Source organism: Gymnoscopelus microlampas, assembly GCF_963454915.1.
Source record: "Gymnoscopelus microlampas genome assembly, chromosome: 18".
Lineage (NCBI taxonomy): Eukaryota > Metazoa > Chordata > Actinopteri > Myctophiformes > Myctophidae > Gymnoscopelus > Gymnoscopelus microlampas.
The window spans coordinates 17,854,013-17,881,820 of record NC_139955.1 but is presented as its reverse complement, the minus strand read 5'-3'; the positions used below and the strand labels follow the sequence as shown (position 1 = coordinate 17,881,820).

General features: G+C 41.9%; 2 protein-coding genes across 5 annotated transcripts in view; one reads left to right on the top strand and one right to left on the bottom strand.

Moving 5' to 3' along the window:
- The window catches only part of LOC311033760 (hepatitis A virus cellular receptor 1 homolog), a 487,428-nt gene that overhangs the window by 289,982 nt on the left and 169,638 nt on the right, over positions 1–27,808 (top strand). The window lies entirely within an intron of this gene.
- ctbp1l (C-terminal binding protein 1-like) lies at positions 66–26,509 on the bottom strand. 4 transcript variants are annotated; one of them, XM_084041384.1, is made up of 12 exons: positions 26,401–26,509; positions 24,222–24,278; positions 23,712–23,875; positions 20,018–20,172; positions 18,454–18,598; positions 16,836–17,042; positions 11,591–11,805; positions 9,428–9,558; positions 9,191–9,318; positions 7,542–7,659; positions 7,158–7,212; positions 5,204–5,328 (listed from the first exon to the last, which is right to left on the bottom strand). In XM_084041384.1, the coding sequence occupies exons 3-11, from the start codon at positions 23,767–23,769 to the stop codon at positions 7,170–7,172; spliced, it is 1,200 nt and encodes a 399-aa protein (XP_083897510.1). In that variant the 5' UTR covers positions 23,770–23,875; positions 24,222–24,278; positions 26,401–26,509; the 3' UTR covers positions 5,204–5,328; positions 7,158–7,169. The 4 variants fall into 4 exon arrangements, with proteins under 4 accessions (XP_083897507.1, XP_083897509.1, XP_083897508.1 ...); XM_084041381.1 differs by lacking the exon at positions 7,158–7,212 and having other exon boundaries at positions 66–5,328; XM_084041383.1 differs by lacking the exon at positions 7,158–7,212 and having other exon boundaries at positions 66–5,328; positions 24,222–24,273; positions 26,401–26,480.

Here is a 27,808-nt window from a genome sequence, read left to right as displayed (position 1 = left end):
TGCTGCTCAAATTCTGAGTAGGACATAAAAGGTATGGCATGCAGCAAAAAAGAAAAAATAACGGATAATTTTTAAGATTTTATTAAAATACGGTGTGGAGTTTACCATCGGAAGTTACCATCACAAACATGATTGTTTCTAATAAAAAAAGTAAACAAAAACAAAAATAAAGCTTAAGAGCCTAGTTACAGGAGATTTTTTTCTCTTTTTTGTGGTTTTTGCAGTCTGGTGAAAGAAAAACAAAGTCAATTAATTCACGAGAGTGAGTGGAGAAAAAGAAAGAAAAACCATGTTCACATGTTGTAAAAATACATTTCCCAATTTCAACGTTACACACAGTCACCCTTCAAACATTCATTCATTCATTCTTTGTTAGATGGTTAGATGTCAGTGCCGAAGAAAGAAAACTTAAAAAAACAAAATACAGAACTCACTGTGAACGAAGGGAGAGAAGGGAGAGCGGTTCTGGAAGGTGGGGGTCTGTTCTACATTCTGAGGGTGGTACACTGAACGGGGTGGGTACAGGTCTAGAGACAGAGAGAGCACGACTGCAGGAGGATATGTGTGCATTTTGAACCCTGAGAGAGAGAAGTGACCAATTCTGTCCATAATTTTCCATTCTTTGACAGGACGCCCACAACTGTCCGCTGTGCCCCCCCCCCCTCCTCCCTCGAGGCTCTGGCCTGGTCCATGAAAGACAATTTCAGCACTGCATGAGGCAGGGGGTAAGATTTTCTCACACCCCAGAGTGAAATATCAGCTGTAGTTTTGTGAATGTACAACCCCGGTTTCCTGTGTCAAATCTGCTTGGGCTACATGCACACACACTACTGGGCAGGCCGACATGGACCGCTTGGCTGAACTCAAAAAGCACCCCTCTTCTGCGCGCACTAGGAAATTACACTGGATTTGTGTTCGCAGTGTGAGCTCAAAAGCAAACTGGACCATCAGCACATCAGGCTAAGCATGACTCCACTCAGAAGAGAGACCCACGAAAGGTGCTTTTGATTTCGGTCTTACAGGGGAGAGAGGGTCTGTGGGGCTGTGAGGTGCTTTACTGCGGAGTTTGGGCCTCATACCTGACCCCTTGTCTAACGGTGTGTCTCCGCCTACTGTGGTCAACTGTGTTAAGGCAGTGAGTGTTTCCATGGCGACTTTCTATAATAGCTAGGAGAGATAAGGCCCAGAGGATAGCAACTGGATGGGGCAGCTATACTAAGACCCAAACAAAGTAAAGAAAACATCGTAAAAAGGACGAGGGACCTCTTATTTTCTCTGAAATGTTTCAGTACAACATGTAGAACACAGATAGCAAAAATCCATAAAAATGAAATTCTACAATAAAACAGAATAGTTTTTTTTTCATTACACAGTGCACTGCTGAACTGAAAGAAAAAAAAAAACATTTCATCATAGTTATCAACAGCAAATTTAAGATCACTATTTTGCTCATAATCCAAACTATGGGGGTTATTTTAAAAAATATATACTCATCACATGACAAGGAGAGCCTAACATCTCTGGACACAGACAACGCCCTGTGTCACTCATAGACTCTGGGTGGGGAGGGGGGGTTGGGGGACTGTACATCACTGGAAACTGACCACCACAAAATGGCAACTCGGGTTTAAGCACTGGGGCTGGGGAGGGGTGGGGCGGGGCAACAAGATGACACAGATTCTTTAAGCCGATAGCATTTTCCCCTAAAAACTTACATGCACTAAAAGATAGAGCAGCATGACATCAGGGGGTAAAAAAAAAAACAGCATCTAACTCTAATCGTTCTAGAAAAGATTACTAGCAGACCACGCCCCTTTTATTGAACTCCGTTTCCATTAGCCGGTAAGATGTAGGAGGTCGACATGAGATCCCGATCAGTGTGTCAGGTCACATATTTTCAATCATGGGGAATCACTGTGCTCTTTTTTTTTTTCTTTTTCCCACAATTAAGAAACGAGGGGCCGAAAAATAAGTCAAGATTTGAGATAAAAGCATGTTCTGTGTTCTGAAGCCTGAGAATCCATCAGTGGCCCTCTACTGCAAGTCCGCAAAGATTGTGTCAAATCAAATCATGGGGATGTTTTTAAATCTCAATATCGATGCTACGATTTCACAACCCTTCTGGTCAGGAATAGCAAAGAAGTCTCTAGAAAATCTGTACAAAAAACAAACAAACGGGTATGCACGGTACATTCAATATCTGTTACTGAGGTACTAGAAAGGTATTCCCTTCACACCAGGGCCACGGCGTTAACAGTTACTCCTAAGGGATACTCCTTTGGAAAGACAACAGCTTGTTATCACAACAGGGGAGGACCCCCCCCCCCCCCAACAAACACAGAGTTATTAACAAAGCCAGCATGCAAGAACCCTTCTCCCCTGCTCTTAACCACATGAACCCTATACACTATTGTCCGGGATCTGCTAGTATATTTCCCTCTACAACAATTCTCTCCGAGGTTCATTTGAACATCCTCTTTAAAGTGAAAGGGTATTCAAATTATATAAAAGGAAGGTAGGTCCTCCAAAAGTAGTGATGTGGTTCCTTATAATCACTGTGCAAAATATTCTGTGACAGACCTCCATTTGGAATCAATTCATCCAAGCATGCTATCAAACTATTTAAAGAGTCTTGAGGTTAAAATGGGCCTGCTCACCGACTTGACAAATACTACTAGCTTTTAAGAGCGCAATGACTTTCAAAAGGAAGGCATCAAATATGTGAAGCTTCAGTGTACTGTAAACCGTAAAGGGCATGGGGAGGGTCCTTTATCAGAGACCACTGTTATGTTCATCAGGTTGTGTGAACACTTTACGGAAAAGAATCTGACAGAATTCATTCTGTGGAATTCCTATAGAACAGCCAATCTTGCAGAATAGCAAGTAGTATAACAAATCTACAATCTCACACGTTTACAACAAATAGTGAGCTTGTAGATCTAATATTTTTTGCCAAAATGTTCACCCCAGAATAGGGACACTAGGGTTCAAGTGGTTAAAGAGAATCAGAGCTCCATTTATCCCCTTGTGTATGAAAAAAGGGATGGGCGGATGCATACTGGTTTCATTGGAGCAGATGTGGTGTAGGGGTGGGGTATGATGGTGGGAAGGTTTGGGTGGAGGGGTGGATTGAGTGAAAAAAGCTGAGATCTAAAAAGATAGACAGTGATCTATCCCCAGCCACCTGGCCCCTGTTGTTTTTGGAAGTCGGCAGTGTGTGATGTCGTCAGCGAGGCAAATGTGTGTTCTTCATCACAGTGTCTCCTATAGCTGACCTCTGCAAGCAAGGCTACTTCATTGAAATGAGATACATTACCTTGGCAGGGCATTACTCATTGTCTACCACGACCATGCAAGTGCAGCTGTCTGTCCTGCTGTAAGCGTTTAGATGGTGCCCTCCGGTGGCCAGGGACAAACTGTGCAGCGTTTTGTTTGTGCAGCGAGGAGAGCTGCAGATGGGAGGGGAGGACGTGTTAACCCATTCAATCCCGGAACGCATCTCTGTCATTTTAGATTTCTTTAGGCTATTCAAAAATAGCCAAAGAAATCTTAAAACGACACAGATGCGTTCCCGGTCTTAATGGATTAAAACACACCTCATGCACACAGCACTTCAGCCATCTTAGAATAGATGGAAATCCAAACGTTTTGATATGTGGCTGTTCTAACAGATTCTTTAGTGGACAAACTGTTAATGCTTTAAAGTGGCACAATGAACCCAGGCTGGGCTGATGTGCGTGAAAAGGATTTGTTTTTTTTCTAGGGAGGATTGCAAACATTACATCGTCAAAAAAGGCGATGCAGAACAGTTCTGGCCTGTTGTGAACTTGTGGTGGAGAGGCTTGGCTCACAAGGGACTAGAGTTGACTGTGATGATGAGAGGAAGGCAAGCTGAGGAGGAGGAGGTCTAAACGTGCTCCATTGGGCCGGTAGAAGCACTGCACTGACATCATTATGGATCCCCTGGACTGGGCAGAAAGACAAGCGGGGCCACGGAGGAGTGAGGAAGAGATGGATGAACGATGGGGGAGGGGCGGGGTTATACCCATAGTATAGGTATAGGTGTCAGGTAGGGCTGGGCGATATAGACAAAATCTTAATATCACAATATGTTTGACCAAATACCTCGATATTGACAGTAATGTCTTATTGTGAGGATATCATTTTTCAAAAATGTTCAAAAACAAATAGCAGATCTACAAGCTTGTCAACACGTCACATCGCAATGCGTTGTTGAGCAGCTATTTTAATTTCAGGAAACTTTTGAATGTATAAAATAAGGCCCATGGGATTAAAACCAGGAAAATACAACACTTATGCCATATCAGAAAATTAAGATATCCAAAACTCCAGATGACATTTAGTCTTGTATATCAATGACATTTAGTCTTGTACATCATGATATCGATATATTGGCCAGCCCTACTGTCAGGGGGGCTGGATACACTGCTGTCTGTTCATATTTTAGTACATATTTTGCCACTGTGAGAGAGGCAGAGGCAAGGAAAAAGAAAAAACAAACAAAACAAGAAGCCAAGGAGAGAGCAGTAACATTAGAACATTAATGTACACGGGGGAAGGGGGGGGGGGTGTCAACCTCACTGCCACTGTATCTGGACAACTCGGAACCAGAACAGAACAGCAGGAAGAGGCTCGCAGCAAAGCCTCGCTTCAGAAATACTTAAAACTACAACCATAACAGATTAACAGGGGGGAGGAAAGGTTTTTTTTTTCTTTTTCCATTGAAACGACAAAAAAGCATACTAAGGAAAATAAACCAATTGAATTATTGAATCCTTGAGAAGAGTTATTGCTGACGTTGGGGTGGGGGTGGGGGGGGGCGGGGAGGGGGAGGGCTGGTGTGGAGAAAGATGAGTGTCCTAGAGTTTCTGACAGTGGTGTGTGAGTGGAGGGCCGGGAAGGGGGGGGGGGGGGTGTAGCTGTGGACGGGTCACTCTAGCAGAGTGGGCTGGTTTATGTGGTCTGAGGAGGAACCGGGCTGTGTGGAACCAAACCAGACCGGATCAAACTGGTGCCGCCAATGTCAACGTGCTGGAGGATGGTGGGGGGTCCATGAAGGTGGGAGGTTGGGGAGGGGGGGGCTCCAGGGGGTAACGGAATGTGTTGGCTGGGTGGGGGGGCTATTGGTCGGAGGGGATGTCTCTGTCGGCCTCAGCTTTAGTAGGCTGCCCCGGGGACGGGGCGTGAGGGGGGTGGGAGACTGGGGCAATGCCATGTGCCAGGGAGCCCGCCACCAGGGCTTCAACCCCTGCTCCAGCCCCTGGGAGACCCCCTGCTGCTGCCACGCTGATCAAACCTGCAGGAAATCTGGAGGGAGAGATAAAGAAATAATACAGTATGGCAGCTTAGCTAGAAACCATGGCAACTATTCCAACTTTTTCCTACTGCAATATGTTTGCTGCTTGCATTACTTTCATCATAAACACAGTAGGGCTTCAACTATCGATTATTTTATCAGTGATTATTCTATATACAACTTTCCTGATTAATTGAATAATCAAGAAGCAGGTTTGTCGTGCGGAAACAGTCAAACAATTTTTCAAAACTGACTAAATCAATTAGTCTGATTAGCCACTTAAAGGAGAATTCCAGACTAGCCTTTTTCTCACCTTTATCTGATGTTATTATATCCTAGAACGAGTGGCTAAAAACGTGAGCGGATGGTCCTTGTGCTAAATTGTGTATTTTTATCGCTTGAAAATGTAACTTTTTTTGTTGATATCTGACGTTCATAATGACAGAAACCTCGACACAGTGTTTGTGTCCCAAATGGGCCGCCGTAGTGTTCACAAGCGGACTTGGATGAAATCACGGGTGAAATCTCATCTTGCGAGACTTCCAAACGGGTGCATCCAACACTGTAGAGTTTTCTGTCAATATGAACTTCAGATATCTACAAAATAAATCGACCGATAAAAATATGCGATTTAGCGCGAGGACCATCTTTAACGTTTTTAGCTGCGGTGGACTCGGGAGTTAAGAATTATTTTTACTGTACCACTCGTTCTAGGTTATAATAACATCAGATAAAGGTAAGAAAAAGGCAAGTCCGGAATTCTCATATAACCACTTAAAGGTCAAGACCACTTTGGTAGAGGTTTGGGTTGTGTGGGTTACCTTGCCATGATGTAACTCCAAAGGTGGGCAAGAAATAAAAAAGAATTTCTCCATTGATTAGAAATTGATAATTTAAAATATGCTCCTCATTGACTTACATTGTACGGTAAAACTGCTCTCAAAGTCACTCTTTTAGCACAGAAACAAACGCAAACAAAGTTGATTCAGACAATATAGAACATCACCAAACCCAGTACTGTTTTTTTTTTTAAATAGAAATGTCAACTTCCTGTTGATTTTGCCATTTTTAATAAGTAGAAAACCCGGACTGGATCGGCGGATCCGGATCCAGATCTTCAAACAGTAAAATCAACAGGAAGTTGAAATCTTTATAAAAAAAAACAAACAGTACTTGGTTTGGTGATGCTCTATATTGTCTGAATCAGCTATGTTTGGGTTCATTTCTGGCCTAAAATAGTGACTTTGAGAGCTGTTTTACCGTGCAATGTAAGTCAATGAGGAGCATATTTTGAATTATCAATTTCTAATCAATAGAGCAATTATTTTTGATTTCTTGTCCACCTTTGGAGTTACATCATGGCAAGGTAACTACATAACCCAAACCTCTACCAAAGTGGTCTTACCCTTTAAACCCCAGCATCGGTATCGTGGGGAAAGCTTTCGTAGAAATTGGCAGATCGACAAGGTCACAACGCAACGCGTTGTGTCGCATTGTGAGCCCTGAGGAACTCCAGTTACCCATATGGGGCTTAAGCGGTTAAAGGACGACTTCACCCATTTTCAAGTGAGGACCAATGATATGAAGATATTATGATGAGCATTAGTGAAGACTCCTCACTAATGCTCATTACAATATGGCACTATTTTTGTCTCAGGGGAGGGCTGTGGACAGTTCAGAAACCCGCCTACCAGTGACATCATCGATGGGGAATCCAAGCTAATAGAAACGGCAGGCTTTCTATTCCTGCAAAGTTTGCATGCTATAATGGAAGCCATTGTTCTCGTGTTAATAAAAATTCAAATAAACAATTTGAAATCTTGTAACAAAAAAAACCTGCCTAGCGATGATGTCACTGGTAGGCGGGTGTCCACAGCCCTCCTATGAGAGAGAGACTGAGTAGAAAAAAATTGTACAATTTTATCATGAGCATTAGTGCGGACCAATAATATGAAGATATAAAATGGGTGAAGTCGTCCTTTAAGCCCCATTTTATACATGATCGCACAAAAATTTCGAAAACAGCCAACAAGCTCACAACGCGTTGCATCACAACGTGTTGTGAGCTTGGTGATCGGCTATATTCACGGTTTAAAAACAACATTTTAAGTGAATACGATTGATTAACTGTCGCACCCCTATACGTTTGCATCTTGCATTACGCTCATCACAAACACAGCACTAAAATCCCGGTTGAGCCAAAGTCCTCTTTCTCTCTTCTCACCTGTAAGCAGCTCCATTGAGCTCAGGGTGAACAGTGGCCGCTTCCATGCTGGGCCACTGGGAGGCTGCCATCAGGTACTCCTTATTCACACAGTTTTTTAGACTGTCAGGGATACGGCCTGCAGCACCAAGGAAGGCACAATGTTACCATGCTGGATAAAAGCAACAGAACTTCTTATTAATTTATGTATTTATATGCGAGGGAAGACAATCCTCATTTTTGCTCAATAAACGTAACGTATATTAAATTGCTCCGTCAATGTTCAAGAAACTTTCATGACAATGAAATGTTAATCTATGTAGGAAACATTGTTTACTCTGTTGCGACGCTACAATGGAACAGTGGCAACAGTCATTAGCCAATGAGGTGTGTGCGTCTTTTCCTCTCGGACACACGGTCTGGGTTTACCAAGTAAGTTAAGTAACTCCTCTTATTAAAGCCCCCATTTAAGAAAACGTACCTATATTAAAGCCACAACCCTTAATAGACTATAGTTGGTTTCGCCATTTTATTTAGCCTAAAATTAGCTATAGCATTCTGCATGCATGCACGCATCAGTGCGTGTTTAGCCGTGAAGGAGGGGGTGTTTGAGAGAAAAACTTTGAGAACCACTGTACTAGACCTAGACTAGTAGCTACTACTTTGCCGCCATTTACAAACCAGGTTTTGTGGAATGAAAACATTAAATGAGTTGACCCATTAGTAGGCTATAATTTGTCACTGATGTTAATGACCTAATAATAATGAAGCTTCATTAGTTTAATGCACTTTTAGAGTACATAGATATAGCCCGCTGTAATATCCTGGATACCTTCTAGACACTACCCTTATTTCATGACCTGATGTTAGCTCATTCAATTTAGCCTGGATTGATAGAAGAATAACTACTGATAGAAACAATACTGGAAGTAATTTGCTTATTACTAGGCGTCATAAGTATAAATTCAATGGTATTTTTGCAAGTCAACAAGTGTATACCTACCTAATTTACTCCTCCACAATCACTTAAGAATAGTAGTCACAACAGATACTATTGTGTTTGGTGCATTCAAATCATTTGTATCAAAATCAAAGTTAAAGAGGATGGTTTTGTCTTAAGAGTAAAAGAAAAGAAGAAACAATTCAGCTTTAAATGTCTTCACAATATACATCGCAGGGGGACAAAACATTGCAATGTCATTTTTTTCCAATATCATGCAGCCCTGTGGATGGAAATTACATTCCACTGGCAATCAGGAAGACACCGATTCAACTATAAGAGAGGAACTCCTGTTCAGCACAACTAAAGAACAAAATGGGGCCACGGCATTATTTGAGACAGGTTAACATTGCAGTGTTAACAGACAGACCCTGCCGTAGTAGGGAAACGGCAGTCCCACAATAACATTGCACTGAAATACTAACAAGAAAACCTCAAAATCACATCTAACAAGGTTATTTCTACAGTGGAGTTGATTGTCGATTTGACACATCGACAATTCAAGTCCATGATTTTAGAAAAGGATTGCACATGGATATTCCTTTTCAGACATCTCAGGGATGTTGCATTGGCCAGATAATCTCTCACGCGTTAAAGTGCATGCACTGCCACATGACCTCTGGACTAGAGAATAAATGTTAGTTGTTGGAAGAGTGTGTGTGTGTCTTACCAGTAATAGCACGGCGTACCTCCCTGGCTGCCTCCTCCCGTGCCTCTACAGAAGCCTGCTCGCTGTACCAGGATGTGTGGGGGGTACAGATCAGATTGGGGGCATCCTTCAGGGGGCCTGTTGAAAAGCTGGACACGATGGAAAAGAAAAGGGACTTTAAACTAAAGCATCATTCTACAAAGAATAAATTAGACCATGTTTCATGCATGTCTGTGGCTCTGTTGGAGGCAGAATTACCTGAAGGGCTCTGTCTCGTGAACGTCGAGGGCAGCCCCTCGTATCCGTCCCTCCTTCAGGGCCTGAGCCAGTGCTTTCTCATCCACCAGACCCCCTCTCGACGTGTTCACCAGGAAGGCTCCCTGACGCATCTAAAGCCGACAGCAGCAACATATTTACTGAGACAGGACAGTGGGCGTGGTGATTTTGATGAATATAAATTAAGCTTACGCCAGCTAGGGGTTGGAGATTTATGTACAAAGTCTTCAAAGTAGTGTATTTTCTTAAAATCCCATTTCATCTAACACAACCCATATAGCAATGTTAAGGTTGTTTTCAGTGTGTCGCCTTTATGTTTGATTGGGCCTCACAATACAACATGTAACACGATCAGTGTTGGGACTAACGCGTTACGTAACGCAACTACTTTTTGCGGTAACTAATAACGTAACGCGTTGCCTTTTCCAATTCAGTAACGGCGTTATAGTTACTGTGATTTAAAAAGGTGCGTTACTGCGATACATTAAGTGATCCAACTGCATTGTCTCCCCCGCGGAGCAGCTTGCCTGTCATCTAAACAGGACAGGCAGGCTTGGATGGATACAGGCAAATTCAAGCGCTCCCACTCACTCTAACTTGAGAAAGTGAAAGTTGCCTGAGAGAGAGGAGTGATGATTGGTTAACAGGGGGTAAAATGTCAGCCTAAGCCAATCAGAGACAGAGTTGGGCGGGTCTTGCCATACACACACACACACACACACAGCAACACATCCACCACAACAACCGCACACACACAGTCTCAGCTGAGCGAAAGTTTGCAGCTTGGAAATATAACCATTATTTAGAATTTGTGGGGATAAAGGGCGCTAAAGACATTGCAGTGACAGAAAACATTGTCCACATCGAGTAACAGCAATGCTAATCTCCTGAAGCACCTAACTAAAGTACATGGGGTTATAAAACTAGTCGCCAAAGAAGACTCCACCAGCAGTGATCTAGATGGAGCCAAAAAACGAACGCCACAGCATGTCACCCAGACTCAACTAAACAGATTGATTGGCAGGTATGTTGTTGAGGAGGACATGCTTCCCATCGCAACGGTTGAGTTTGTTGCCTTCAGAGAACTAGTCAGCAAAATAGCAGTGAAAGCAGCAGGGCCACTACAGTGCAGAAAGACGTTTAATTGTTCCACTACGTTTCATAATGACTACAATGGTCTTTTCTCTCACGGTGCCACAGAGCAACACTAAAACTCTCTCTTGTGTGTGTGTGTGTGTGTGTGTGTGTGTGTGTGTGTGTGTGTGTGTGTGTGTGTGTGTGTGTGTGTGTGTGTGTGTGTGTGTGTGTGTGTGTGTGTGTGTGTGTGTGTGTGTGTAATACAGTACACTGGCATAAGTGTGAGAGGTTTTTTATTTTAAAATAAAAAAAAGGTTTTGTCAGTTAAATTAAGGCCACTCACATCTATATGCAAATGACATCAAATTCATTCAAACTGATAACTGACTGGGGAGGGAGTGTGGGAGATAGGTGGGTAAGGGTTATTGTATTGCTTTGAGTGTAATGATCATTACATCCTGATGTGAAAGAAAATATTTCTAAAGAAGAAGAAACAAATAAACGTTTTTATGTATAGCCTATCAAAATCATTATAATATATATATTTTTATTTTATTTTATAAAAAAAAAACTTATTTTTTTAAAAAGTAACTAGTTACTAGTTACTTTCATAATTTAGTAACTAGTAAAGTAACGAAATTACATTTTTGGAGCAGTAACTAATAACTATAACTAGTTACTTTTTAAAAGTAACTTGCCCAACACTGAACACGATACATGGGTCATAATTTGATTCATATCCCCTCATGCATCACGTTACAATTTGTACATTTTAATGTAGTATCTTACAGGGGTGCAACAACAGGTAAATTTGGGTGAATTGCTGAGATCCAAAGAGTTCATTTTTAGAAGGTTGAAGCATGGGTGACGGATGTAGAATAGAACACATGCACTAAATAATTATGCTAAATATGTCATAGAAACATTTGTGTGGGAGTCTTCTTGTGTATGTGTAGAGAGGGAGGGATTCTTGTGTATGTGTATCAATATGAGGCGCTAGATAATCAATACAGTACTGTGAAAAATATTGTGATGATCGAGTGTACAACGGAATGCAACGTTGCGTACCTGTTTGATGGTGAAGTCATTGATGAGGTGGTGGTTGTGTTCGTTGAGGCTGCAGTGCAAAGACACGCAGTCAGAGTGAATGAGCAGGTCCTGTAGGGTGGCCATGCGCTGCAGGCCCAGTGACCGCTCCACTCCGTCAGGCAGGTAGGGGTCATAGAAGATCACACCAAAACCAAACGCCTTGGCTCTCAGAGCCACTGCCTGGCCCACGCGACCTGGACAGCAGAGAGACATGCCAGGGAATGTTAGTGTTAGGAAAGGTCCTCGAAAACACACTCTTATATGAACACTACACAATCACACACAAACATGCAAACAACCACATACACTAGGCACATTTATTAAGGCAGGACCCACACACACATTATATTATTGAAACATCCCATACACAGAGGAACCCAACACCTCATATTTATAAATGTGTGCGAGATGTTTAAATAAGATCAAATTGTGTGTGCGCGTTAAGGCTGTCCCGGAAAGAAACTGCGATTATCGACGGTCATCGGCATGCACGCAGCACCCAACAAAGAGTTTACTCTTGTATACTACATTCTCTCTCTCTCTACTCTCCATCTCTATAAAAGGACCCCCCCCCCCCCACACACACACCCCAAACCCTCCCTCTTCGAGTGTCTCTGGGGCAGACCTGTGTTCTCACACACACACACACACACACACACACACACAGAGAGAGATTTGAGAGGAAAGATAGAATAGACAACAAAGTCCCTCAAGTCAATGATGACAGCGCTCGTTGCCACAAGTGTAACTAGAAAGATGCACACAGTAGAGTGCAAATCTCCACCAGGAGGCAAGCCTTATTAATAACAGCAATGTTTACAGTTACATTTCTAACTACAGACATGAGAAAGCACTAGCGCAGCATGTGATTACCCGTTGTACATCATCTCTAGTGTCTTCCTCCTGGGATGTCTCGCTCACATCACCCAAAACCTGTTATTTTCAAATTCAGCATGCTGTGTAGCATGTCAATGGTTTAAAATAATAATAAATAAATTCCTCTAATTATCTCATTCTGAAATTAATGGTGCTGCAAATTAGCTTCAGCAGTGCATAATCTAAAACAAAAAAGATAATCCATCTGAATTAAGACTATAATAACCAGACGTGGAAATATACAGGGAGCCATGCACAGAAATCTGGGCGGCATCAGTACCCACTGAAACCAATATGATAATGTATGAGAGAAATACAGCCTTACAAGAATCCCTATTGGTAAAATATAACAATTTTCACATTGGGTTTTTATGGCATGGCTCTATAGGAGGCGTCAATTGGGCTCTGATCAGGCTGAAACGTTGCCCAAATTTGGAGTCATACATTACTGATACATCAGATGACTGACGTCACAGGCTGGCTAGTGGCCATATGAAGTCTGAGATCCACAATGGAGAGATACCGTTATCTTGTTAGGAAATCTGGTCTAAGTTTGCATCTACTCTCTTTTTACTGGGTAGTATATGTGCACAAGGAAAATAAATCTTCTCTCACTTACAGTTAACGCTACTTCAATCTGCTCTCTCCTTTCAAGTGTATATTATCACCACATCGGACCTTTCAAGTGTATATTATCAGCACGTATGGATGATTGGGAAGTAGTTTGTCAATTACTTTTTTGTGGTCTGAAATGTAAGCCAGTTGTGGAACTGTGAATTATTATGCAATTGAAATGGCCGGAGGAATGGAAAAAACATCCACCTGCATGACGGAGGTGGAACAGTGTGGCCCTTTTCAGTAGTGATAACATTTACACCTCCTGCATCGTAGCCAGTAGTTAGCCAATGTAAAACTAAACTAAGCATAGCTATAAAATTACCCAGCGGGTCAGCTAATGTTAAAAGTCCAAACTTTTTCAAATAACAAAACGAATGTCCTACGGAGATGTCACCTTCTGTGGAGAGGGGACACTGCTCTCAAAATGGGTGTAGGGACAGTGATGTGTAAAATGCAGTTGCGCGAACAAGAAGAATCCCACACAAATGTTTCTATGACATATTTAGCATGATTATTTAGTGCATGTGTTCTACATTCACGCATTCTTCAACCCCCAAAAATGTAAACTCTGGATCTCAGCAATTCACATATGTCACCCAAATTAACGTAAAAAAAAGGTTGTAGCACCCCTATAAAATATTACATTAAAATGTACCCCCACATCAGAGCTCATACGATTTTTTTCATAATTATTCATTCTTAGGTTAAAGAATAACACATTTTTCTAAATATGTGCCTGATTTCTCAGAACATCAGTTTTCAGAAAAGCGTAGTTCCAAAACAGTTTGGTCAATCTTAAGCTGGCCTTACACTACAAGATAATCGGGGTCTGAAACAACTCTCCCAAGTCCGGGGGGGGGGGGGGGGGGGTGCTGTACCCCAGCCTAGATCGGGAGCAAATCTCAGGCATAAATATCGTCTGTGTGAGGGTTCAAGGATCCAATCTTAACCCTCCCTAGTTGCTCACAGGACGGTCAAGGCCGCCCGACCATTTTCAAACATGTTTGATATTTATCTGGATCGCTACTGCTGTATGGAGCGGTACAGTGGGGGACCGAGAGAAAGACGACCAATGTTCTGACGCAAGGGACAGGGGCTGCTGTGCTGACAGCCCATCGATCACACGCACACACACACACACACTTTTCATAACATCAGGTTGTTTATGTAGGAGAACAATCAGGTGCAGCTGCGGTGGAACAAATTGACTGACTGGTGATGACATATTTTCATAATATAATAACTAATATTTTCACCCGTCATCCCTTCATTTATGTAGGCTATTTATTTTATGTTTACCAAACCAAAAATTGAGTCGTTTTTCCGCATAATTTCTCTATCTACGGTAGGGATGGCCAACCGATAACCGTTAAGAAATCGGCAGCCGGTTAATACTAACAATTAATCGTTTTTTTTTAAGGGCTAAAATGTTTTTAAATAGTTTTTTGGCCAAGTCTACACCTGCAACCACACGTGACTTCCACTTTATTCTTCTTCTTCCTCGTCTTTGTATTGGTATTGTTTGTGTTGGAGCGCCTCAGTGCGGCTGCAGAGTTCATGTGCAACCTCTTACAGAGAGAGATAGAGACACTAGAAACTCTGCTGGAGACACAAAACAAACTGTGTAGACTTGGCCCTTCAAAATAAAATGTATTTTGGCCCTTTTTGAGTGGTGCCAACCACTCCTACATTTGACTTTGTCCGTATGTCCGTCTGTCCGTATGTTTTAGCACGGCTGATTGGTCAAGCTACACGTGACAATATGTTGTCACGTGACAACATATTGTTGCTGATTGCAACACAAGGATGAAACCAGTTACACTTTCAAAGGCACCACTCTCTTCACACTGGGTGTGATTTTTTTTTTTTACACACATTTTTCCTTAACGGTTATCGATTAATTAATCGGTAGGGCCTAATGGTAAACGGTTAATAAAATGTCTCCATTTGGCCATCCCTAATCTACGGTGTCTATCTGTCTGTCACCATCAACCCTCATACACGATTTCTGTAGGCTATACAAGATGTTATTATTCTGGCCAGGTGTTAAATGTATCGTCCATAATTTAATACACATCACTAGCATGTTTAGATACATGCTAGTGCGTAGTACGTAGGCCTACGTGTGCATCACCCAAATGAAACCGTTAACATGACACAGTTAACAAAAAGAAAGCTTATTAGTTATTACGTTACTAGCCTACCTACCTACACAATCAGCCGTTCATACAAAGTTGAACGAGGTCGAGATGCATAGTGTAACACGTGTTCTTTTGAGCAAGTGACACCCCTGGGCCTTGCATGATCAAGTAGATAAATGATGATCTTTATAGTAGCTGCTGCTGCGATATTATGGTCAACTGATCATTATGCTCCACCTTTCATGTTGGTCGCACAACGGGCACCCTTTAGCCTTAGATCAAGACTATGCAGATGTATTTAACATTTTTATATAAAAATGTCAAAATCGATAAAATACATCTACGATAGGCCTAGTCTTGATCCAAGGCTATGCACCCTTCATAGTTCTTAAATCCATTGATTTGGCATAATGTTGCAAGAAGAAATCCTGTAGTGTAAGGCCAGCTTTAGTAAGAGATACATTTTATAGCATCGAAGATTTTAATGCATATATTTTCAAATGATCTCTAGTTCCTATGCTTAGTCACACATGAAAACCATAATACTAATCACTAATTCCCACAGTACACTGACATGCATTAAGGACCATTACTGAAGGTCTGGCATGTTTAGCACATTGACTAGGATGCATTGAATACTTGTCTTGACATTACAGACAGGCAACAATCATTTGCCAAAACATACCATTGTTTGATTTTCAATGAAGCCATTAGATTCCTTTCAGCCTAGTATGATTAAAATCCACGTGCTGAGATTTTTAGCATCGGATTCTGTTAATTTCAGAACAATATTTCTAATATATGTAACATTAGCCACTGTGGTGGACTCTGAGGAAGTGACATCGGGCCGGATGATACATTTACATTCTTTCTTGAATTATGACATCAGACGACAGTCCAGCATATTGTTAAGTGATCATAATCCCTTAATGCCACCTGAAAAAATATATTTTAGCAGTACTTAATCATTTAATTTCTAGGACTAGAACTAGGCCAATACATCAGCTGGTCAATGTTTATCAGCTGATAAACATTGGCACGACAGTATATAATAATATAGTATTAGGCATTAAATCCTAAAAACTTTCCTTTCTTTCCTCTAATCTCCTCTCCAAATTTTTTTTTTTAAATTCCTATCAGTCCATACAGGAATGATTATTTCTGGTTCAGTCATAAAAATAAATGTATCCATTCATGAAAACACTACTGTACTGACGTACTAAGTGGAAATGATCAATCCACCAAGGCATCTGGGATGCTTTTATTACACATGAAGACGTGTTATGGTATCCATGGCAACAGGCGTCATCAGTTCCCCCAGCATTGTGGGGAATATGGACGTAGGGCACTTTTAATCTATACTTATAGTGTATATCTAAAGCCAGCTTTATACCGTGTTGTACAACGGTGTATACATTAAACAAAAGTTCAATAAACCCAAATATTGCAAGATGTTCAAGATCCAGTAGGAAACCATACATTATTCAGCCTGGCAATCAAAAGTCAGCAATGTGGGACATTTGTCAATCTAATATTGTAATCCAATACCGTATCTTCCCTCTACTAACCCAGCCTTCCCCTCCACTCACCTAGACCAATGATGCCCAGGGTCTCTCCCCGGATGCGGGCAGCACCACCCGCCACCTCTCTGATCTGCTCCACACTGGAGGCGCGGGTCCCCTCTCGGAGGGCCTGGTGCATCCAGGTGACCCGTCGGTAAAGGTTGAGGATCAGACAGAGTGAGGTGTCAGCCGTCTCCTCCACAGAGGACGCCGGCACGTTGCACACAGCGATTCCTGGATGTATGGAGGACCAGAGAGGGACAGTAATGAGCTTCAAAGGGAGAGTGGCAGCTTGCTTATGAAACCAATGTTTATTCTGTGTTCTCGATATGGCGTCTCTTTGCGTGGTGGTGGAACAAATTGTGTCCTCCTCTCAATCTGAAATGTACTTAATATAAGAAAGGTAAATACAGACATACTGTTGCACACTTGCTGAACATTTATTGAAATGCGACATTTCTGTCAAAGACCGTCTTCAGGCATATGACTTAAGTGTACGACAGTATGCAGGTATTCACTTTTCTTATGATTATTTTAGCCAGACTTTTATTCAGGTGCAAAAGGGCATTTTTCTTTTTTTTTACCTTTTAAGGCCTGAGGCCGATTCTACAAACGCCTTCTAAATCAGTAGTTCTCACACTTTCAAGATTTTTCAAAAAGGAAATAGCAGATGTACAAGCTCGCAGCATGCCCACTGCCCTTTTATTTTATATCGGGCTGCTGCGCGAGAAAAAAGGACGCTCTGCTTCCAAATGTCAGCGTTTTTTTTTTCTCACGCCGTTTGGTGAACCCCCCAAGGTTGGTGCCCTGTGCTGCGCTGCTTTTATCCGCCAGATTGGGACGTTCACGGCATATTTTGCACCATTGCGGTGCGTTCATCATCGGTGAAGAGTGCCTCTAACAGCCGCTGCTGGCTGCGTGCACGCAGCGAGGCAACAATCACGCGCAGCATGCGTCTCCTCCACCTGTGCTTAATGGCTGTACATGGGGCCGACGCGTGCTTTAGCGTGATTGTGTGAGTGTGGCTTCAGGAAGAAAATTCCTAGCCTCGATCGCCAGGCTTTTATTTTTTTAGTTTTGCTAAAAAATAAAAGCTTGGAAATTCCTGTCCCAGCTGTTGGTACGCAAAAGCGCCTCGCGTCGTCTGAAGTGCCGCGCATTATTTATTTTGGGTGCGCATGTGCACCAGTTATGTGCACCCCTGAAAATAAAAAAAAGTGAACATTTTTAACTAAAATCTTTGCTTCTGGGAAAAAATATTTTCAGATGGGGGTCCACGGCCAATTACACATAATTTTGGGAGGTCCTTGACATGAAAAGGTTTGAGCACCACTGATACATAGCAACATAAGTTTTTAGTTTAAAAAAAAAAAGACATTTGTGGAATCCCCAGAAGCAAAGATTTGAGTTACACATGTTTGCTTAAAAAAAAAAAATCTGATGAGCTTGCAGATCTACAAGCTCATAGCACGGCACTCGGTGCCGCGCTATGAGCTTGTATATCTGCTATTTTTTAACAGCCAAAGAAATCTTAAAATGACACAGATGCGTTCCCGGTCTTAATGGATTAATGCAAATGCAGGTCGCTCAGACCTTCGTCAGGGGGCATGTTTAACATTTGCCGTGTATATTTCTGATGGCTCACCCAGCTCAGCTGCTGCTTTGATGTCTACGTTGTCGAAGCCGGAGCCAATTCGGACAATGACTCGCAGGCCTTTGAACTTGTCCAGGTCGTCCCTGGACAGAGTGATGGTGTGGTACAGCAGAGCCCCCACTGCCTCATTCAGCACCTACACACATTATAAATGCTTTTAATTCAATCTGCAAAACTAGAATGCAATTAGCAAAACAATCGTACATTACAGTGGTTCAACTTCAACTTCAACATAACACATGCATGAGCAACTGGCGGCCTGGGAGCCACACGTGGCCCCCACCTTCACTTAATGCGGCCCGCAGGTTAATATCGGAATACTGATATATTATTGATTTCAGCTGTTACAATTCCAAATATGCAATCACCACCCACTTTAATTACTTCAGTCTATATTAGTAGCTTAATGACTAGTATTACAATTATATTTTATGTCCAATGTATTTGTATTTAAGTTCATAAAGTTAACATAAGTATAACTAAATGTATTCGAAATTAAATAACAATTATACTTTTCAGGATTCCAATTAAAAAATTGCAGATCTACAAGCTCAAAACGCATCACACTGCGATGCATTTTGAGCTTGTAGATCTGCTATTTTTGTGTGACATAGAATGGCGAAAAAAGTTAAAATATGTTAAGACAGTATATGCAATGTGGCCCTCTGGAGTGAGAATGGAAATATAGTGGCCCTTTCCATCAAAGTTGCCCACCCCTGACATAACATGAAGGGTGCTCATGGTAGTTAGTAGTTATAAAAGTCAACCCAGCCTGGATACTCCTTCCTGCGGAATTAATGTTGTGTGTGTATAATAAAAACAAAAATAAATAAAACAAAACAAATATCCATGAATTCAAGTCTCCATGGGGTGACTAATCCATAGAAAAAAAGTCATTTTGGGGGTGAACTATCCCTTTAAACTACAAAAAATGGTTAACAGACAGTGAGTCATTATTTTAGGAAGTAAAAAACCCCTGTACACTAAAGAGAAGTAAAACAAGACAGGGTCTAATAACAGCATGGCTTCCCTGTGAATCTGACATCCTTGGCCAGTCAATCACAAAGTCAAATCACCCCTACAGCTTGCCTCCTAGGCATCATGCCATAAAAACAAACGGAAGGTTTTCCAGGTTATTATTTCCGCCAGGTTGAAGGCAAGAAGGGAGGTTACAGTATGTTTTTGCCTGTGTTTGTCTGTCTGTCCAGGGATAAACTCACAAACTATTGGACCAATCAGTGCCAGATTTCTTGTGTATGCTGCCAGTAAGCGAAATAAGTACCATGACACTTTTGTTTTCACATTTATTTTTATGTTTAAATCTTTAATAATAATCATTTTATGATGGAATTGAAAGGCTGTCGGATCAGGATGAAACCATGCCCAAAATATGGAGTCATGCATCACTTGGCCAAAGATGACGTTCCAACCAGCCTGGCCGAGATTACGCAGTATGCGCTCCTCTGTAGTTACTATGCACATCTGAGCGAAAACCAGATTTTAGGTTCGTCCCAATTGAATTTGGTTGGAAAACGTTACTTTGTGTGTCTTTTACCTTCTCATGAATCTCCTGTGTGGACTGGGCATCGCAGAAGGCCACCGTGGCTACGTCTTTGAGGATGGGCATCTCCACAGTGCAGTCACGGCCGTCCAGCAGGGCCACCAGCGGTCGCGGGTGCATCGGCCCATTCAGGATGGGAGGGCGAATGCCTGGGGCGGAGAGGAAGAACCACCATAGTGGTTAACTACTTTCAACCTGGCGTGTCCCTATTCTGGATTTTCCAAACAACCAACCTCCAAGATTTTCAAAAATAGTGAAAATAGCAGTTCGATAAACTCACAATGTGTCATGATGAGTTGTGAACGTTGCCTTTTTTTTTTTCGTGACACCATCTTACCACCATCTTACCACCAACTCTAAAATATGGCTTAAGCGGATAGATGTGTATGAAATGAAAATAGTGAAATATTCACAGAATAGGACCATGACTAAAACATTTTTAATAAAGAACATCAGTGTTATTTTGGTATGTGACAGCACTGCTTCATAATACTTCCTATATAAAGCTAACAACCACTCATATTGTGCTTGTTTGTGACTCAACAATCTGTGCTCCCTGTTTGTCTGGACCACCAAAGGCTAAATGAGTCTACATCACTCACCCCAGCAAAAACAAATTCCCCTTTTGCACACACCACTGAGGTCCTACCACACTCAATGTAACAACTTGGACAGAGGCTTCAGCCCCGGTCTCCAGCAGTAGCCTGAGGGAGTTACTAGAACTATGTGTGCGCGCGTGTGTCTAACTGCAGGTGTATGTCTGTATACCTGCATGTGAGTGTTCTTCTATGGTTACATAAAGTGTAATGTGTAACTGAATCTATAATGGGGCATCAGAACGCCCTCCATCAACTTTTCCACCATGCTCCTTTCAGGAAGTGACATAGCCTAGCTATCCACTGCCAGGCATGTATTGATCCATCCAGCCCTACGCTCATGTACTCAAAAGGCTCTTCATATCTGGCTGCTGTGGTTGTAGCTCTGGTCGATCAACCAGAGACACAGACTCAGCCAATACTTATGAGCCAAGCTGGAGCGCAGAAAGGGGGTGGGGTAGGAGAGGTGGTAGAGTGTTACAGCTGGGGGAGGGGTGGAGAAAAACGTGGGGTCTCAGAGAGGTGGTGGTGCAGCGGGGCTCATGTGAGGTTCTGAGTCATGACCTAAATTCATCCGTCTTAAGGAGTAGACACACAATTATGTGCATTTACACCTGCGAAAATACAAAAATCACTGCTGGATGATATACAACGCATGTGCACAGAATCCTTGTGCTATTATGTCTTTATAGTTAGTTATAAATGAATGGCACAGCTAGAAGGTCTAGGATGTTAACGTAAATGTGGAATATCCACTGACATGGCAGTGCAGACTGCATTACATTTTTACACCTTTTCTTTCTTTTTGCTTTGGACTCTCACTCACACATGGGGTAAAAAAAAATCCCACAACAGAAACACACATACAAACAGTGCCTCCCCCATGACAGGTGTGTGTCCCAGCATGGGGGTGTGTGGATCTGGAACATTTACTTGGACAGAGGGCAGGAGGTAATGGTGAGACGGGAGCTGGTAGCAGGGTGGAAAACAAATATTTGTGAACACTTCCTCTGACGTCGGAGCATTTCCCAATCCCAACACACAAAACACACGCAAATCCTACAGCTATGTATCCTCCTCACGCAAAAACGCACACATTTGGCACACTCCATTTACCACAGCCTGGCTCATATCTGGACATGGAAGGCACAGATCTAGCCGTGGAAGGTTTAGTAGGGTTAACAGGCTACTGTAAGCCACTGGAACCACTGAGGCTTGCTGAAGTAACCGTCATTACGTGTGTAAAACCCAGAGAGAATGATCACACAATATCCGAACAGGAGGACTACCCGTTGAAGAAAAGGAAAAACAAAGCTCTCTGGAAATATACTACGAGTAGACACACACACACACACACACACACACACACACACTGAGTAATCTGAGTAAAGGACACTGGCGTACTCGAGGCCCACGACGAGCAAGCATGGCCGCACACAATGCAATTCATTCAGTGCTTCATTCATTCTCCCTCCCTCGGTCTTTCTTTCCCTCCCTCCTCCTTTCTCTCCCCCTCTGGCCGCGTTGGAGGAGTGTGTGTGTGTGTGTGTGTGTGTGTGTGTGTGTGTGAGAGAGAGACTGTGTGTGTGTGAGAGAGAGAGAAAGAGCAAAGAGGGAGAGGTGAGGGGGAGGGGCAGGGCTGATGATAATGCACCAAGCAGCGGTACTCCACCCAGACACAAACACACACACACACACACACACACACATATAGAGAGAGAGCCAAGTACCCAACCGCGAATACACTGATTCATTCCCTATGTAACCGTCCGTTACGACGAAAAGATATACGCCAAGCAATATGGGGAAAAAACTGAAAAAATAGAAAGGAAACGGCATACACAACCACACCCAAAGCTCCATATCTCCCCGTCAGTTCACAAGCATGGCTTCAAAAACATTTAAAGACAAACACAAGCACCGGGCCTAACCTTGCATTATGAAGTCTGTCAGCCTGTCTTCCTCTCTCACTCTCTCTCACTCTCGCCTTGCTCTCCCTCTATCGTCCTCTCTTTTTTCTCCCTCTCTCTGTCAGACTGTTCTTGGCTGGCTGGATCCCAGCTGTCATCCACACCCAGCCCCTCCCCCACAGCCAGCCTCCAATCACAGGCGGCTCCATTGAGGGCCAGCCAACCAGCAATAACCTCATTAGCATAGCTAGGCTGCGGCTGAGGGCGGTTTGGCTGTTGTCGTTTTTTAAAGAGACAGCTGGCCCGTTTCCCTGTGGCCGCGGCCACGACCCTTCACCTCGTCCTCTCCCTCTCACCCGTCTCCAGGGACTCTCCCAGACGGTTCCCTCCATTTTAGTTCTCCATTATCTCTGATCTACATGGTCTACTCTCCTCCACACAAATTACTGTTGTTTTCCCCCCAGAAAAAACACATCTTAATTGTGCCATCCATGATATGACTTCACGTGCTTGCTGGCCTAGTTAACAACTGTTTTCTCTCTAGTATTCAATGTCCAATCAATCAAAGTCATCTTCTAAGCCTTTCAGCATCTCACCAATCAAGATAAGGTTTTACCTTTCACTTTAAAAAAAACACCCATTGCACCTTTGTAAATGTTTCCTCAGTAAAAATGCACCCCCTCCATCCTCACACAGACAGAAAGGAAGGAAGTGCGATAAGATTCAGGACTCTTTTCACCAATCACATCACAATGATGTTTGTCCAGGTACAGAACAAAGTACACAAGTATCACTGATTAAATGTATTCTTTTATCAAGCTAAATTAAAAGACATGAGCCTTATAAAACCCTAAAACAGTAAACGCTAGTGAGTATGCAGGCAATGTAAAAAATAAAAATAATAATACATAAACATATCAGCACCATTTAAATCAGACTAATTCTGTTCCACACCCAATTTCAAAGCGTAGAAATGGAGTCTGGCTTTGAATACGACTGTGGTTAACCACGTGAAGCTGCAGTAATTGTGAAATTCTGCATGCCGTTACAAAAGGTATATCACTTTAAATTAAATGCATATCAAAATCATAATGTAATTTGAATGTCTCTTTTGTAACTTATTTATTAAATATGATACCCTAGACTTAAAAACACATGTCCTGTACGTGTGTGGAATCTCACCTTCACAGATGCGGTCCAATCTTGCCCGCTTGACTTTGTGTTTGTCCATCAGAGCCATAGACCAAGCAGTCTTAACCCAGGACAGAGCAAGTAAAAAAAAAAAAAAAAAGTAGTAGGGAGTTCCTTCAATAACACACCACAAGGAAAAATCCCCCCGTCAGCACCTAAAAGAGATATGAATTACAGTTGGGAGTTATAAATTCTATTTACTAACTTGAAACGTCAAGGCAACAGAGCAAATAATACATTTTTTTTTAATGTATGAAAATACACTTTTTTGTACCGAATTGTGCATGGAAATAATTAAACAATTACTTCATTTGGGCAGTGATGTCAATTTATAGAATAATACCTGTATTTGTAAATGTCATCTAACATAATTCATGTCCAAGATAGTCAATTATTAAAATTCAGCAAAACTTGCACAAAAAAAAACAAAAAAACACTGCACATCAGACTGATGACATCTATACGATTTCTAGTGAAGTTCATCCATATTCTCAGACTCACCAGCAGAACAATTCTGTTCGGACCTTTCCACCAATCAGGTTGAGAAAGTAATCTGCACTGTAGAAAAAGAAAACAAAGTAAGTGTTTTTTTTATAATGATCTGGTAATATTGCCATCACAACAACATTAAATGTGTTTGACCTTTGACATTTAAACGAGAGCTGGGCAAAATTGACAAAATCAATCATTGCTATATTTTGGACCAAAAGGCTCAATATTGTTGTCGTCTTTTGCGGGATCGCTACAATATTGTGGAAATGAATAGTACTTTCACCAAATATTTTGCCTATGCAATAATTAAGTGTATTAGGCACATCATTAGAGCAGCTAAAATATTCAGGTTGTAGTTCAGAACATTACATCACTTTACTGTATGTAGACTTCACTGCTAGAGGCTTTATTATATTTATCAGCAGTAAAAGACAAGGGCCACATAATCTCTGAAATCCCAGACAATATCTAGTCTCCTCAAAATATCAATGTTTATGTTTAATAAAGGATCACCCCATTAGAGACATGAATGAGCCTCTAGTCTTCCTGAGTCCCGAACAAAAGCAAATACAATACAAATATACAACAAAAAATCATATATTACGTATTATATTACAATTTAAATATTACCCAGCTCTACTTTAAACAAGTTGTGCACACTTACTTATGCAAGTGTGCTCATAAAGTACAGTTCATAGCATAAGCATAGAGTGTACATTGTAACGTACACATATTTATAAACCTCGACTAATGACGTCATGAGTAGTCTCCCCTTTTCAGATGAAAAACGTCATTTTTGTCGAGTGACGAAAATGACGTATAAATTGACCAGAACGGTGTTGATATATTGTTAATGTTACAACTTAAATAAACGATAACATCACACACACTCAACACCACACTAGCGTGCTTTACAAACAATAACAAGAATAAAGACTTTAATGCTTAATTCACTAGTTCTCATCCTCAATGGAACCGCTAGCTAGCTAGCGGCTAGTTACCGTTAGCCACAAAACTTGCTAATGCTAATCCCTTCTTTTAGCCGTTTAAAAACATGTTACAAATACATATATATCAAACACATATCCCTCATTTGCACAACGTCGGCCATATAATAGTTTTAAATCGAGGCTCGACTCGCACTACTTCATTATTAAAACTATTACTGTAACTTCTAACTTGTTTTAACTTCCAAACGGCTAGCTTAGCGACGCTAACTGTAGCTCAATGTAGCCGCGGTGCAGCGACATAAACACACGCTTTAACAACTCGTCTAAAACTCTTAGCAAGTAAACAACAACAGCAGCAAAAACACCACCAGCACCTTCTCCTGGTCACATTTAATGGAGTTTCCAACGCGTTATAGCGGAGTTGCTAACGAGTTAGCACAGCGTCGTTAAGCATCATGTATATTCAGTGTTGCCATATTTTGTGAGAGAAATAAGCAACCAGGTCAAAGAAAACAAGCCTAAAAGAAGCAACTTTGGCCACATGAGGACTTTAAACCCAAATGTGTCGGTCGGCCACACTTTAAAACCTGTATCATCCATCGGCCATTTGAAAATAGCCGCTCACAACGCAACACGTTGCAAGCTTGTAGATCTGCCATTTTCAAAAACTCTTTGCAATAAAATGTCAAATATTTTTTTGTTGTTAAACATTCTTAACAACACAAATGCTCCGTGGTACAAAATATTTATGAAAATATTTGAGAACCACTGATTTAAATATATAAAGTATATATTTTTTGGAAGCAAGCCTAAATAAGCAAGTACACTTTTTTATTAACAAGCCCAAAAAACCGCAACCACCAATATTTACAAGCAATTTTACAGATAGCCCAAAGTCGCGTATAATAAGCCGACATGGCAACACTGTTGGTACGGCGGTGTGTCGCGCCGGGGCCAAAAAAAAGAGCAGATCTACAAGGCATCGCCGCGTCGTAGAGCAACGCGGCGATGCCTTGTAGATCTGCTCTTTTTTGGCCCCGGCGCGAGCGACCGACACCCTCGTGAGCTCGTTGCGTCCCGTTTGTTATATAGTCCCAATAGTTCACACAACACTACTGTGGATCGATCAATGTGATCGGCGTGTTTACGGGTGCCGTGAATGATCCTGTTGCATGAATGAATGAACGCACAAACGCATCGTGCGAGAAGATGAAGTGGTGAATTTGTTGTTTATTTACCCCAGATGTTCCAAGTGTTTCCCTCAGTGTTGCTGTTGCTGGTGGAACGGTGTGCGTGGGTCCGGGTCGGTGGTTCCCTCTCTTCTTCTCCCGATCGCCATGAAATCAGAAAAAAAAGAGAGGAAGTGTCTTGTTCACTGACGCCACAGGGGGTCAAGAGCGGGGAGAGAAGTATCGGATCAGATCTGGAAGGAGGAGCGCCCACTCATGGTCCACGACGGAATGACACGCAGTGCACACACACAAGTAATTAAAGCAGTTAACACTGAATGAATCGTTGCCACAATAACACTGAATTAACTGTACTGGAGCATTGTATTTAAGGGATATTTTACTTTCAAATGAAATAAACAAAATATATATATATGAAAAAATGGGAAAATCACAGCCCCCTCACGCATTAGGACATTCTCATACGTGAGGGGTCGTGACTTTTTTCATTCTTTTTTATATAATTTTGAATGTTTATTTTATTTGAAAGTGAAATATCCCTTTCCCTTTTAGTTAAAAGTGGTTAAAACACTGTACACGAGCAAAGTTCGCAAGATAAAGAAACTGAAAGGTTCAATATCCCTAAACCTTTAAAAAAATACATCTGTTGCAAACTTGCAATCATTCAGAACAGGTAACGAATGAAGGAGCAACAGAAAGCTCCTTCATTTGTGTGTGTGTCCTTCATTTGTGTGTGTGTGTGTGTGTGTGTGTGTGTGTGTGTGTGTGTGTGTGTGTGTGTGTGTGTGTGTGTGTGTGTGTGTGTGTGTATATAGAAATGTAATGAATGGCACTTCTGCATAAAATGTAGTGTTGGTTAACAAAACATCAACTGATGCACAAACTTGGACACATCATCAGTGTTGTTACAGACACCCTACTCCAGGCGACCTGACCTACGCCGATCCAGTCCATGCATGCTACCACTACAGCCTGCTACAGCTACTGCCTGTATCCACGCCATCAGTCCGGCCGATGCCAGGCCGAATAACTCATGAAGGTTAGTTGGGATGCTGCAGCTGAGCTGGTGTCGACAGTAGGAGGCTCTAGGCACTGTGGGTTGCCTCCGGGCCTGGCTCCTCCTTCGTATGACCAGAAGTCAAATTTTCTGTGCGTTGCGTCGTCGTTGCTGCTGGGCACAAATATCTAACTCTGTCTTGATGGATTAAACCCTCTCTGCAAGTTTCACCGCAGCCTGTAGCTTTTGGCTCTTCCTCACTGAAGAAGTGGGGTTGGACAATATCACGTTCTCAGTAGCCTAAAGCTTCCTCAATTTCATAATTCAGCCACATGTTTCATATATATACTGAAATGATGTTCTTAATCAGACTTTTAAAAGCAATTTAAAACAATCAATAACTACATTTAAGTTTGTCAGAATTGTTTTGAATCAACCGAGCCATATATTCAACTTAAA

What these genes read in the sequence shown, in the direction of transcription:
- ctbp1l (XM_084041381.1), bottom strand. Translation starts at nt 23,769, where the DNA reads ATGGCTCTGATGGACAAACACAAAGTCAAGCGGGCAAGATTGGACCGC. An exon ending in CACAGGAGATTCATGAGAAG is followed by an intron (nt 18,599 to 20,017) that starts GTAAAAGACACA and finishes TAATGTGTGTAG; the next exon opens with GTGCTGAATGAGGCAGTGGG. An exon ending in ATGACTTCACCATCAAACAG is followed by an intron (nt 9,559 to 11,590) that starts GTACGCAACGTT and finishes TGTCGGCTTTAG; the next exon opens with ATGCGTCAGGGAGCCTTCCT.